The sequence below is a fragment of the Triturus cristatus genome, chromosome 9 (assembly GCF_964204655.1).
Source record: "Triturus cristatus chromosome 9, aTriCri1.1, whole genome shotgun sequence".
Classification (NCBI taxonomy): domain Eukaryota; kingdom Metazoa; phylum Chordata; class Amphibia; order Caudata; family Salamandridae; genus Triturus; species Triturus cristatus.
The window spans coordinates 1,264,284,303-1,264,298,817 of record NC_140592.1 but is presented as its reverse complement, the minus strand read 5'-3'; the positions used below and the strand labels follow the sequence as shown (position 1 = coordinate 1,264,298,817).

General features: G+C 52.5%; 1 protein-coding gene across 5 annotated transcripts in view; it reads left to right on the top strand.

The window, feature by feature from the left end:
• Nucleotides 1–14,515, top strand: part of HEATR5A (HEAT repeat containing 5A) — a 399,007-nt gene that overhangs the window by 160,903 nt on the left and 223,589 nt on the right. For all 5 annotated transcript variants that reach the window (XM_085627402.1, XM_085627405.1, XM_085627403.1 and 2 more), the window contains 3 exons: nucleotides 11,083–11,258; nucleotides 12,234–12,339; nucleotides 12,756–12,946. In XM_085627402.1, the coding sequence (XP_085483528.1) occupies nucleotides 11,083–11,258; nucleotides 12,234–12,339; nucleotides 12,756–12,946 (473 nt within the window). The remainder of the gene's footprint in view (nucleotides 1–11,082; nucleotides 11,259–12,233; nucleotides 12,340–12,755; nucleotides 12,947–14,515) is intronic.

The window sequence follows — 14,515 nt, the reverse complement described above, 5'->3', positions numbered from 1 at the left end:
TGTGACCTGAGGAAATAGCTGATGTCCCGGTCATAATAGTGAAATTTACTACCTTATGATCAGACCAGGGAAGCGCCATGATATTGACCAGGAGCCGCGAACCCTGCACACTCTGCACCCGCCAAGCCTGGCCTGTGCTAGAGTGGACAAAGACCACGAGACTCCCCCCCGGCGACTGTGACCCCGAATCCGGCACCCAAGCACCCACCTCGACGCTCCTGACGACGCCTGCAGCCTCGGAACCAGGGCCCCCCCACCGCGATCAACAGAGGGTAAGATTTCCCGACACCAAAAGGCACCCCTGAACCCGGCGCCCTGCGGCCCCCTGTGCCCAACTCCTGGGTACCTATCTATTCTCCAACTACCCAACTTACCTCTCGAAGTGGTGGTCGCACCTGAAGAATCTTCGGCCCCGAGCTTGCAGCCTTTGTTCGTCCTTGAGCTTCCCCATTGCAATCCATTGAGCGCCCGACGGCTCAAAAGCACCATGCACCCAGCCGCCCTAGTGCCCCTGGCTGTGCAACCTCTACTCCTACCTACTTCCCCATTTGCCCTGAGCAAGTGACCAGGAGCCCAGTTCCCACAGCCGCGTGGCCTGCTAGTCAGCAGCCACCAACCAAGGGCCCCCCGCCTTCCATAGGATAACATTGGGCCTAACTCACTCTGCACCCGGCTGCCCCAGTGCCGCTGAGGGTGTAACAACTGTACTTACCTGACCCTGGGAGACCCCTGAGTCTATGCCCAGACCCTTAACTCTGCCAGTCGAGTACTTAACCAGAAGCCGATAATTCACTTTTCTTCCATAGGGTAACATTGACTGGTTTCACTTGAAATTTCTTTTAAGTGTGGAGTTTCTAAACTTTAAAATATTCACCTAAAATCAACCGAGTAACGTAATCGAAAATACTCATCTGCTATTAGGAGAGATCCCAGTGCTTGATCTTGGTGCCCAGCACTGACCCTGAAAAGTAATTACAAACCATACCTACCGCTAACTCAATTTTCTTCTATAGGAAACCATTGACTGTTTTACAAATATTCGTTAAAAATCGCCTGTATGGCCAGGCGCTGACGAAGATGGCCGCCTAGGGACCGAGCTCCGCCAGGACCGCTGCTGTCCCCACGAACATCCGTCAATTTATCCGGGTTGAGCGCACCACCATGAAAGCGCCAACTCCCTGACGTGTAGCGCTGCTGCTCGGCGCTTGGTGCGACGTTTGGGCGCCCAGGGGTGACAGCCAGCCGCAGCTGTGTGTGCCGCGGCTGACCCGGGTCTGCGGCTGGAGCCCGGGGACCGGGGTGGCCGCTACCAGAGGCCCGGGCGTGCGTCCTATCTCGTGTGCTGGACCGGAGCCGGGCATTTTCCTGTGGGCCAGACCCGCGTTGATGCCGCACCTCGTTGCTGCCGGACCATTGGCGGGGGGCAGCGGAGGCCCCTGGGGGAGCGCAAAAGCCGGTGAAGGGGCCGTACGGATCTTGGCCCGGCCGCTGCAGGCCGAAGGACGAGGCTGGCCTGCGACGCGGCGGGCTCTGAGGGAGGAGCCCCGTTCGTAGACACTCCAGGCTCGAGTGGGATCCCGGTCAACAGTGGAGGCGCCTGTGAGGTTGGTGGCGCGGCGGAGGGCGAAGCGGCCAAGTGCACTATAGACGGAGGGTATACAAGCCCCAGGTGGTGGGCCTGCCGGTGGCGCCTTCGGCTTGTGGCGGTCACGCATGGGAGCCGGTGGGGCCTGCCCGGGGGCGTGGACGCAGATGAGCCGACAGCCTTCCGCCCAGCACTGACGGAGCCCTGCTACAACGGACGCACGAGGTGGGCTGCGCTGTTTTAGGTGGAAGGAGGTCCGGGGTGCGGCTGGCTGGTGGTGTGGAGCGGATGCCGGTGACTCTGCCTTGGTGACGTGACCGGCCATCAGTGCGGAGAAACGGCACTGCCTCGGGGACGAAGAGGTGGTGACGAGGCCCGAGAAGTGATTGCCGCCGCCTGGGCTGGGGCACGGACCGTGGCGGCGCAGAAGTCAACGTCCACCATGCCCAAGGTGGCAAAACCCACGCAAACCAATAAACTGGACAAATACGCGGTGCCCACCGGACAGGCGCAGTCTGGGGCGACGCTGGAGCCCGCTTCGGATCACTCGGAGCCCTCCCTGACCTCCATCATGGCCGCGATACAGACGCTGGGCGCCAACCTCGAGACAAAGATAGATAAGATCTCTATTGAGGTTAATCTGCTGCGCACGGACCTTGGCAAAACGGCGGAGAGGTCGAAAGCTAATGAGACTGACATCAAGGCCCTACAGGCCTCAGAAACGGCTTGAGGGGCGCATAAACGAGCTTGTCCTCCAGCACCGCCAAATGGCTCTGCGGCTCGAGGACCAGGAAGGGAGGGCACGACTGAGTAATATCCGCGTAGTGGGTGTGCCGGAGGGACTGGAGGGCCACAGTGTGGAGCTCTTTCTGGAAGAACTCATTCTCCAGCATCTAAAGCCCAAAAGACTCTCGAAGCTCTTCACCATAGAGCGTGCTCACCGAGCCTTGCTCCCCAGGCCCAGGCCGGGGGCCCCGCCAAGGACAATAATCGCCAAGATTTTGAACTATCGTGACCGGGACGCCATCCTCCAGGTGGCCAGGCAGCGGGGAGATCTTCAGTACGAAGGGGCAACCATCCGCTTCTTTCCGGATTTCACGCTGCGGGTTCAGCAGGAACGCCGCTCATTCATGGGTGTCAAGGCGGCACTCAGGGACCGCGGTATCAAATATATGATGTTCTTCCCCGCCAAACTGAAAATCATCGCAGGGGGCACATCCCACTTCACTTTGCCAGCGGCGGTCCAGTAGTGGCTCGAGACGGCGGATGACCGGCAGGGGCACGACCGCGACCACACGACAGCGAGAGGAGCAACATCCCCCGGTTCGGTGGGGGGAGGAGCAGCGATAGCCGAACAGAGCCAGGGGTCATGGCGTTCCAGGTCGAGCAGACCCCGCTGGGACTCGCTCCCAGACAGAGCGACACGCTGAGATGTCCGACTATGGCATCAAGCCACACCGAACAGTAATGTATATGACATGAAATGGGGGTATGGCTGAGGTAGCTTGTTTGTGAGGCGGGCATGTTCGCGCCCTCCCTCAGTGATTTTGTGGCTGCTCCTCGATTGCCTTGCACACTTAAGGGACTTATAGTTTGGGGTAACACAGTGATGGCGGCTGGAGTTGGGGCCAGCTTACGTTCTCCCTAACAGAGGTTTCTCCGGGGGAGGGGCGGTTACTCTCTCCGGGGTGGGGTTGGGCGACAGGCGCTCTGCTAATTGGGGCTGTGGGTAGTTTAAAACCTACGGAGCAGGGAGCTGGGTGGGGGGGGGGGTTTGTTCTGAGGGGGTGTTACAATGTTTCCTGAAAGGCTGGTAAGACAGAAGGTGATGGGTCCGCGGAATGTGGTCCTAATGGCTATTTGTATTGTTTTGGGATGTTGGCGGGGTGGGTTTGAGGGGGGGGGGGGTGAGTTGGACGGTCGCTATGGTCACACATTGCTATTCTGAACTGGGTTGCGGGCGGCGCCGGTGCACAGAGACAGGCTATCTCCTACAGTAACAGATATGGCTAGTAGATGGGAGAGGAGCCTTAGGGTCCTTAGCTGGAATGTCAACGGGCTGGGTGATGGGCTCAAACGTACCATTGTTTTACAGTTTATTAAACGCCACCTCCCGGATATGGTATTGTTGCAGGAAACGCACTTGATGGGGAATACATGCCAGGCACTCAACAGATGGGGATACGCTCTGGCGATCCACTCCGGCTTCACCTCGGGCTCCAGGGGAGTGGGGACCCTGCTTCGCCGTTCCCTGCCCCTTCACATTGACCGCTCGGAGACGGACCCGCTGGGCCGCTTTGCGGGTCTGTCGGGGAGATGGGAGGGCCGCCGGTTAAATCTCATTTCAGCGTATATCCCCCCCGGCCTTCAGACCCAATCGTATGCAGACCTGGGTAAGCTCCTGCTTTCCCTCCCTGATGGGAAGTTGATCGTCGGGGGAGACTTTAATGCAGTGGTCTCCGGAAACCTTGACAGACATCCCCCCAGGGTCATGCCTCGGGGGCAGCGGTGGCTGGCGGACTTCCTTGATGCCTTCGGGCTCACGGATGTGTGGCGGCTGCTGCCTCCCACGGAAAGACACTTTACCTTCCACTCCAGCCCACACCGCTCCTTTTCCCGCTTGGATTACATTTTGACCTCATTACAGCCTGACATGTGCATACGGGAGGCCTCCCTCCTGGCGCGCGGAATATCCGATCATTCACCTGCCTTTTTGCACCTCACGCTGGGGGAGAGCCTGGAGGGCTGTGTATTGCCTATCAACGCCTGGTGGCTTAAAAATGAGGACTTGCGGAAAAAGCTGTCCTGCTCCATTACGCGCTACTTCGAGCACAATGTTGGATCGATAAGCTCCTCTGTCACTCTGTGGGAAGCTTTTAAAATGGTGCTTAGGGGAGAGGCCCTTTCGGCCATCTCTGGCAGCCGTAAGGAAAAGGTGGCACAGATCACCTCGGTTGAAACGGACCTCAGGGCACTTGAAGAGGCTGCGTGCGCAGATCCGGAGCCGGGGATGCATCACCAGTTGCGACTCAAAACTGCGGAATACAGGGCGCTGGTCACGCATACTGCCCAAACCATGGCTCAACACAGGGCGGGCAGGATATATGACCAGGGCGACAAGGCGGGCAAACTCATTGCTTGGCTCGAGAAAAAACAGAGGGCCGCTAAAGTGGTGCCGGAGATTCGAACAGCGTCGGGGGCCGTGGTTACGGAGCCCCGTGAGATTACCGCGGAAATTGCAAGGCACTTCCGGCAGGTATACAGTAAGGGGTCGGACCGCCCGGAGGAGGACTCTGTTGCCTTGCTTGTGGATATTCGCATGCCCAGCCTGTCGGAGGCCGACCGTGATGCCCTGGAGGCACCCCTTGCCATGGCCGAACTGGAGCGTGCGATCACTGACCTCCGCCCGGGTAAAGCCCTTGGACCTAACGGTCTTCCGATCGAGCTCTATAAGTTGAAGTCCGACGTCTTTGGCCTGCACCTTCAACGAATGTTCGAAGAAAGCAAGGCGACAGGGAGACTGCCGCTAGATCAGCGCCTGGCCACTATAGTGGCCATACCAAAAGAAGGGAAACCCGGGAAGTCCTGTTCCTCGTATAGACCAATCTCCCTGCTCAATGCGGAACCGAAAATACTGGCAAAAGCTCTAGCTAATAGGCTTCACTCCGTCCTCCTCACGCTGGTCCACCTGGATCAGTCCGGCTTCATGCCACATCGCAATACGGCGCTCAATATTCGACGCCTGAATGGTGTACTGGGGAGGTGCCATACGATCCGGGAAGATGCGGTGGTGGTGTCGCTGGACGCCACCATGGCATTTGACACCCTCGAATGGCCCTACATGATGGCGGTGCTCCGCAAGATGGGCTTTGGCCCGCATTTTATAGCATGGGTCCACCTCCTCTACTCGGAGCCCCTCGCCCAAGTTGTGGTCAACAACAAGGTCTCTGAGGTCTTTGCCCTAGAGAGGGGAACCAGACAGGGATGCCCGCTCTCGCCTCTTATTTGCGCTCTCCCTTGAGCCACTGGCAGCGTGGATCCGGCAAGACATTTACCTCACTGGGATACGCTGGACGGAGGGATGGGAGGACAAAATCTCTCTATGTGCCGATGACATCCTCCTTTACTTAACCCAACCGCAGAGATCTATAGTGGCAGCGCTGGATATTTTCACTAGCTTTGGGAAGACCTCGGGGTTCCGCATAAATTGGAGTAAGTCCCTCCTCTATGTCCTCCATGGCAGCCCCCCCAGGCTTCCCAGCGCCTGCCCGCTTACCGTTGCGGAGGACGGCTTCAGGTACCTCGGAGTATTTGTCACTCTGGATAGGACTCTCCGGTATGAAAAGAATTTACTGCCGCCACTGCGACGGCTCCAGCGTGACTCAACTTCCTGGCAGAGGCTGCCCTTGTCCCTGCTGGGCCGTGCGGCCCTCTTTAAAATGATGGCACTCCCTAGATTCCTTTACGCCCTCCAAAACTATCCGGACTTGGTGCCAAATTCTTATTTTGTGGCTATAGAGGCGGCACAGCGGGCCCTCCTCTGGGCAGGTGCGCCTCGAATAGCCCTGCGAAAACTCACATTGGGATGGTATGACGGGGGGGATAGCCCTCCCGGATATCCGTAAGTACTATTGGGCTGCTCACCTGTCCGCGATCAATCAAGGGACGTATAGTGACGGTAATGACCCAGGTTACGGGATGGACAGGTGGTTGCTCCCGGGTGGGAATTATGACGTCGCGCTTTACTCTAAACCCGGCAAACATCAGCTCACGGGACCGACGAAGCACTCAGTGCAAATATGGCACGCTGCACATCGTAAGTTGGGCTGGTCCAACACTCTGACCTTGGCCACCCCCTTGTGGGTGTCGGAGAGACTGGGCAGCTTGGGTCACACAAAGGGGTTCCGTAGCTGGGACCTTATCGGGATCTCCAGGTGAAGGACCTGTGGGGGTCCGAGGGGGTCAGGTCTTTTGCTTACCTGCAGGACACGTACGACCTTGCCCCAACCGAGTATTTCAGATACCTGCAGATTAGGCACTCCCTCCAAGCTAACATTTCCCCGGGGACTAGGCCACCGCAGGCCTCCCCACTCGAGGATCGGCTGCTCGATGGACACATGCCGGAGCATGCCATCTCGCTCACGTATAAAAAAACTGATAAATAATCCCCCGGATCCACTCGCACCCCTTAAGGAGAAGTGGGTGGCTGATGGACTTGAGATAGACGACGAGGAATGTGTAACTGCTCTGGCGTCCCCAAGGGAGGTGGCGATCTCAGCCAGGCTTCGGCTCGTGCAGCTTAAAATATTGCACAGAGTGTACGTCTCCTGCACAAGACTTCAGGCGATGGGGGGAGGGGCTCTGCAGGCGGGGCTGTGGGGAGGCTGGCTCCTTTTTCCATATTTTGTGGGAGTGCCCAGGGGTGCAGAGGTACTGGAGGCGAGTGGTGTCTTGCATGAGGGAGGTATGGGAGGTTGACATGCGCCCAGAGGCTAAGAGATGCATATTGAACATTTGGGAACCCACGGACCTATCTACACGGGGGAGACTCTGGGTCACACTTGGGCAAATGGTGGCGAAACGAAACATAGCCCGTCTCTGGGGTGCAGCGGCGACGCCGAAATTGAAAGACTGGCAAACAGACATGGATTGGTGCATGTTGCAGGAGAAGACTGTGTATGTGGCCCGAGGGTGCCCCCGAAAGTGGGGGGAGGTGTGGTCACGTTGGAACGAATACAGGGGCGACATCTGTGAGCCTCCGCAGGCCCGCCAGTCCGACTTGGAGATTATGAACTGAACCTAGCCTGTCTTCAGACCTATGGTAAATGTATTTTGACCCGTACTGCCACTGTGTGTCGTTGATGTCGCAGCAACTCTGATGTTTGGGTGTTATCTTTTGTGACCTTGTTCTTTTGCAAATAATAAAAAGATTTAAAAAAAAAAAAAAAATGCCTGTATAACTTAAACGCAGTTTCTCAACTGATTACAGGTGGTACACTAGTGCTGGATCCAGGATCCAACACTGAACCCGAAAAAGTAACCATAACCCCACTTATCTGCTAAGTGAATTTCCTCCCTTAGGATAACATTGGTAATTTGATCAGAAAAAGTTTCTAAGTGTCAACTTTTAAAATAGCAAAATATTGCTTAAAAATCACAACAGTAACTAAAACTTATTTACTCATTTGTTTCCAAATCTAGGATCCAGTCCTGGAGTTAAAAAAGTAATCCTGAAAGTAATCCATTGCATATAACTTAAAATTCCCATTGAGCTCAATGTATTATTGGGTTTGAAATTGTGTTGCCTATTGCAGCAAACTGTAACTATTGCATTCAAAAGTCAATTACCTATTGCAAAGTATTTAACTAAAGCATCTCATTCTGAGGAAGTATATTTTGATACCTATTGTTGGTTCTAAAATAAAACAACCATATATTTTTATATACAAAACAATTGGCCTAGAGTTCAGTTCTTGAGTGTGTGAGACCATTTGCTGACTCAGTGTGTGCAACAAATGCTTTACACTGTCCTCTAATACTGCCTTACTGCAAGACCAAGCTACCACTTTAGGGAGTAAGGTTATATCTAACTTTAACCTCTGCCAAACCTCTGGGGACTGTGGACTCTGTACACACTGTACCTATTTGGGGATAGCATATACAGAGCCACTTTCCTACATCCTTCCCCCCCAAAAAAATCCATGGTGGCCTAGTGGGCCCTAGATAAACAAAAGGTGCGATCTGCCCCCCCCCGCCCTCCATATGTGGGTAGACAGCCAAAAACATAGCCCCCAAAAGGGTAGTGACCCTTGCCCAAGGGGCCACTCCCCACAAGGTATTCCCTGGTGGCCCAGTGGGCCATTAAAAAAAAAAAAGTCGAAATCGCCACCCCAGGGGGGCAGACAAAACCAAAAAACATTCCCCCCATAAGGGAGCGACCCTTTCCCAAGGGGCCACTCCCCACAAACAAATCCCTGGTGGTCTAGTGTGCCAAATATGTCGAGACACAGCCCCCAAAGGAGAGCGACCCTTGCCCAAGGGGTCTCTCTCATCCCGAAAAATCCCTGGTGGCCTAGTGGGCCCTAGATTTTTTTTTTTTTTAAAGACGAGATCTGCCCCCCAGGGGGGCAGACAAAGCAAATAAACAATGCCCCCATAAGGGCAGCGACCCTTGTCTAAGGGGCCGCTTTGCCAAATAATAAATAAGTTTCACAATACAAAAAATGAAAAAAAATCCCAGGCTCTAGTGGGCATTCCTGCTGCACGATCGCACAATTGTGCAGCAGGAATGCACAAAAGAGGTAGGGGAAAGGAAAACCATTTCCTTTCCCCGATGCCTCTTTTGTTTAGACCCCCCCTTCCCACGAGGAGAAACTCACCTCTGCTTCTTTCCGGCATCCTCTAATGACATGCTAACATCATTGATGACGTGGAAGAGGGGGAGCGGGTGGAGGCAGGGGAAGGGCTTCCCCTGTCTTCCCCGGTGGGGGCATGTAGATGGGCATCCCACAGGGGGAGCGCTAGCGCTTCCCCCCCCCCCATGGGTGGGTGCCAGGACGGCCAGGAGCCGTCCTGCACTCACACCCACCATGCCGAGCATCCCACGCACGGAAGGGGTTAAGGACTCTATTTGAAACTCTGCATTATCCACACGCTAGCCACCGCTTTTGGAGATTACTGCTTTCCAGTCTATGCAAACATTTGGATCTACAGCCACACATGGTACGAATGTAAAATGTTACTTACCCTGTAAGCATATGTTCCTCACATGTAGTGCTGCAGAGTCTCATGTGTGCACCCTCCCCCCAGAAGGGTGTGTTCTCTTATCTGCACAGTTCACATGGTACCCCAAGCTCTGGTAAGTCGCCACACCATAACACTCTCACCCGCTGTGCAAGAAACGATCCAACATGGAGTTGGTTCCTATGCACATTGTCCACTAAGTACAACCTGTGAAAAAGAAGCTGCAAACGTCCAAGCCCAACACTAGATGGCAGGAGTATGCAAAGCATGTGAAAATAGAGAACTGCACGCTACAAACAGATGCTTACAGTGTACGTCACGGTTTGCTTTTGGTTTCATGGTGTTCTTGACTGTGCCTTTCCATGATGAACGAGGGTCTGGGTTCCACTAACTATCCATGTGAAATCTCACAGGATCTACTGTTACCTGGAACTCTTCTCACTTAAGTAATGCTCAGTGGGTTACAAGGTGGTTGCAGTCCATCAGGTTTCTGTTTCAGGTAGGTCTGTTATTCAGCGCCAAGAGACCTCTGGTTGAACGTGCGATTTACAAATACTTATGTTATGTTACATTGACTAAGTTCGTGGTACGAGAGAGTCTTGAAAACCCACTTCTGGGCTTTGTTCTGAAAAAAAAAATCCAGAAAACTCATCGGAGTGGCTAACAAAGTTGAACAGTGAGCGCTTAGTTGGGGAGGTATTGATGGCTTCGAAACTTTAAAGCAGCATCACACTGTAAACTTCAGGCAAGCTGAATGCCCTGTCAGCGCAATCACTTCCACAAACAATAGATCGTAATGCAAATGTGGATAAAATAGCATAGTTAAAAAGATCATCTACAGAAAGATCGACATAGTGCTAGCACCATGAGAGGCAGACGTCGGACTACAAACCCTTCTGAAGTGTTTGCACCGTAGACATTAGATTTTGTAACATTGTGCCCAAGGGTCAATGTCAACTTCTGGGAAGAAAACGTTGCCTCTTTCCCTCATCTTTTGCAAATCCTCAGCTATATTTTTCCTTTACTCCGACCCAGCCAAGCACAGGTGTTGAGCATAGATCATTTCCCACTAGATTGTTTCTTTATGTGCCATAGTCTTTTGGAACAATGCATGGAGTGTGAGCATCTGAGTTTCTTACAAAAACCATTCAAACCTAGTAAACCTAATAACTTGCAATCCTAATTTGGAACAGGCCAGGTCCTGAAAGCAGTACATGATGCCAGTGGCAGGTCTGTAATAGACCTCAAGGAACAAATGAATGGGACCGTTTTAGTTGTAGTAGTCGGAGGGTTTGGTGTGCTGGGCCCCAAGAACGAAAATTCAGGCTCCTTGTCTGAGTTGGATGATCGTAGTCAAGATTTTTGTTTGCCTTTGTTACTCGCTAGGTCTACCAGCTCAACCAAGTTCACACGGGAACTGGAATTTAGGGTCTGTGGCCAACCATGCCTTTGAATGCATAGAATTCTCATGTAGATAATGGTTGGAAGAGCCTATGATTGGTTTCAACAACCAGCTTTAGGCAATGGCCCCGAGCCCCAAGAACCAGTCATGCCTTGGCAGTGAATTTATCATAAGGTTGGAAAGAAAGTAGCAACTCCAGGGGGCAGGGTTTAGGAAATCTTAAAGTGCCCTACGGTCTTGTACATATGTCATGTGCTGACAATCTGAGTAGCATCACGTTTGTTCTTGTGTTTCAGATTGTGGCCTTGATCCAGCGTGTTGCTCATGTTTTTCCTCATTGCTTATCTTTCAGCTCCGCCTTGGGAGTGGAATGGCAGCAGGTTCCCTGGAGTACGATCCTTACTCCATTTATGACCGTGTGGCAGACGGAGACTCTGTGCCTAAACCCCTACCTCCAGCGCTGGCAGTCATTCGTGCAGCTGCCAGCTTGTTTGGTGTGATGTTCTGTCACGTGCCTGAATCCCAGAGGTATGCTTTAAGCGCGCCCATGGACATATATTATGTTGGATGTAATCCGAAGCAGATGCATAATTGTTGTCTGTCCATTATTAGATGCCACACTCTGCATGGAAATTGAATGTCCTGACCTATTCCTGGAACTGTGGCAGATGGACAACAGTGTTTTTTCGGGGACATTTGGTTCACCAGAAACTGCAAAGCATGCCAGAGAGAGTGGATTGGAGTAGGCAGGTTTTCTAATACAGAGGTCCACCATACGCCCTGCACTGGTGGTTGCTTTGTTATTAGATGGGTGATTGGACACTGCTGGGCACAGTTCTGAATCTGAACTGTTGAGACGAAGCCATGTGTTTTATACACCATCTTTTGCACTAAACATATATAGATAAGACTTCTGTAGGATCTGCTGAGCTTCACAGTGATCTGCGTCAAGGAAACGGATACCCCAGCTAAGGCACATCATGGGAGAGGCCTCACTGTGATAGTTGAGGAGTTAAGAGGGTTAGTCCATAGAGGACTGCTCAAATACTACCACATTTGCTAAGAGCGCCACCTTCAATGTTCTGTGATGTACTTAAAGGGAGCAGGGATCACAACTCTCTCCTGATTCCCTAAAGTCCACATTTCAGATAGAGGTGGACTTTTTCCCAGGATTGGAAGAAGGGTTGTCTTGGGTATTACACTACACATGGAATATTTTACACTTGCCTGGCCATAGCGTATGCCTATAATCACTTTTGGTGAGTTGTAAAAGACAGAATAAAAGTCGTGCACCTAAGAGTAGAACCTGTCTGCGTGACTTTCTGGTGGTTTAGTTGAGGCAGAGTGGAAGGCATGGGGAAAGGGTGTTTGTTAGTTGGTTTTGGGAGGTTTAAGATTTAAACTGGGAGTTATTTTGCTCTGTGTTGACTTTGGGTATGTTGCGTAGACAGACCACTAGACATCTCGGATGATAGATATGTTTTTTCTCTCCCTTCTCCCCAGGCCCCAGTTCATGGAGCAGCAGTTGGAGTCAATGAAACAGATGAAGGGGTCACGGCAGCAGGTGGTGCAGATGAATGTGGCATCGGCCTTCTTCAGCTTTTTGAAGGTGCGATTCCAGGTCTGGGGCTGTTGAGGCTCCGAGCATAGAGTGAGGCTCAAGAAATCTGTGTACAGCCTACCTGCTGAATCCTTGCAGTCCTGGGCCTGTACATTGATTAACCCTAGCTCTGTCGTAGCCTAGGTCACTGACTAGGAAGTCCACTCCCACATCCATGCACAATAACAAAACCTACTATCCCCATGCTTTATAGATTGTACGGGTCATTGTGCAGCGTCTCTTGCAAGCATGATCTCCTAAAACCAGCACTTCTACACAAGAAGCGTGCTTGGGTATAAGGCACTTTGTTGACTGACTGTGGACTTGTAAAACAATATTGATTTACATTTTCTTCTTGAACGTGAATGGGCGCAGAAAGCACTGCTCAGCTTCTCTATTGACACGCCATCTTTGATTATTTCCAGCACCTGGCGAACAGTAAGGGGAGCTTTGGCCCAGAGGAGCTTAGGAAGCCAGCATTGAATTTGATACTCGGGGCCTTGGAAAGCACAAGCCCACTGTTGAGGTGTGCGGCCGCAGAGGGGCTGGCCAGACTGGCACAAGTGGTAGCGGACAGCACCTTCACCACTGGTATAGCACAAGCCAGTTTTGAAAAGTAAGTAGTAGTGAGTCAACTAGTATTATTTGACACTTATTAGACTAAACATGGTGCACTTTTTTATTTTCCTTTGTAATAATCAGTCATGTTAAAGCACGCTGCCCTTAACGCTGTTTCACAATTTTATGCAACTCCTAGGAAACATTATATGTTACCAATGTTGCATTCCCTAGCTATGAGTAATTGTAGAGCAAGCTCTCTTCTTACAAAACCATGCCCCTGATATCTCATGTATGGCTATCATAAACGTTTTGCAGAGTCCACTTAAAATCAGGAAAACCTTATGTGTGAGGCATATGAGCTGCAGATTGTACGCTTTTGCATAGATCTCCATCTGGTGTTGGGCTCAGATGTTTGCATGTTGTTTTTGTCTTCGAAGAAGTCTTTGTAGTCACGAGGTTGGTGACTCCTCCTTCAGTCGACAGTGCGCATGGGCCTCGGCTCCATCCTTAGATTGTATTTTTCCGCCATCGGGTTCGGATGTGGCTTGCTGCGCTCTGGGTCGGTGTTATCGAATCCCTTTCGACGCGCAATGACTTCTAAGCAATGGTATTGTCTTGATCACGTACTCTTCGATGCAACCCCCCGAGGAATACTCCGCAAAACTTGGAAAACTTGTGAACTTCGACGCCGGCTGCTGGGCCTACCCACGCCGGTAACGACGGAAGTCGATGGAACGGACTCCCTTTAAGAAATGTCCCCTGTGTGGTGCTAAATTCCCACACTCGGACCTCCACTCAGTTTGTAATCTGTGCCTCTCTCCGGAACATCGAGAGAACAACTGTACTCGAGAGGCTTGCCTATCCTTCAAGTCCAAGAAAACCATCTGGGATCGTCTGGCTCGACGCCACGAGATGTCCCGCGGCACCGGTTCCATTCCGGACATCTTCCATCCAGGCCCCGACAGCCTTCCGGAACCAGAACAGGCGGTGGTCTCGGTCTCTGAAGCAGACGACTCCGACGCCGAAGATGACGTCACCCCAGCTCAATGGGACGTGAGTACCGAGACCCCTGCCCCACCCAAGCCCATACCTTCGCCTCCGGGCCCAGATCCACACCGAACAACAATTTCGAACGCCCCGCCTACAGGCCCAGCTCAGAAAGACAAGGACAAGCCTTCCGGCTTCGACTTGAGCCAGCCACACGCTCCCGAAAAACCACCTTCGGCACCGAAAATTAGGTCTCCTGAGATGCCGCGCCCCTTTCCGTTGGCACCGGAAAACCAATCGGCGCCGAAGCCGCCAAAAGACCCTTTGGCACCGAAGCAGCCGGACAAGACCTCCGCACCGAAGACCTCGGAGCCGAAACCATCTAAAGAAAAGCCTTCCATAACTAAGCCTCCCAAACAGAAACCTCAGGACCTGAAACAACCGGCACCGAAGGTCTCGGAGCCAGGGAAGGTCCCTAAACTGGGCACTGCTGCTAAACCGTCAAAACCAGTTTCTAAAGAGAAATCTTCCACGCCAAAGAAAACTATTGATTCCAAAGAGCTTTTAATACCGGATCCGAAGCAAACCACCATCTTTATTCATCCAAAGACTGGTCATATAACTACTACACTACCTA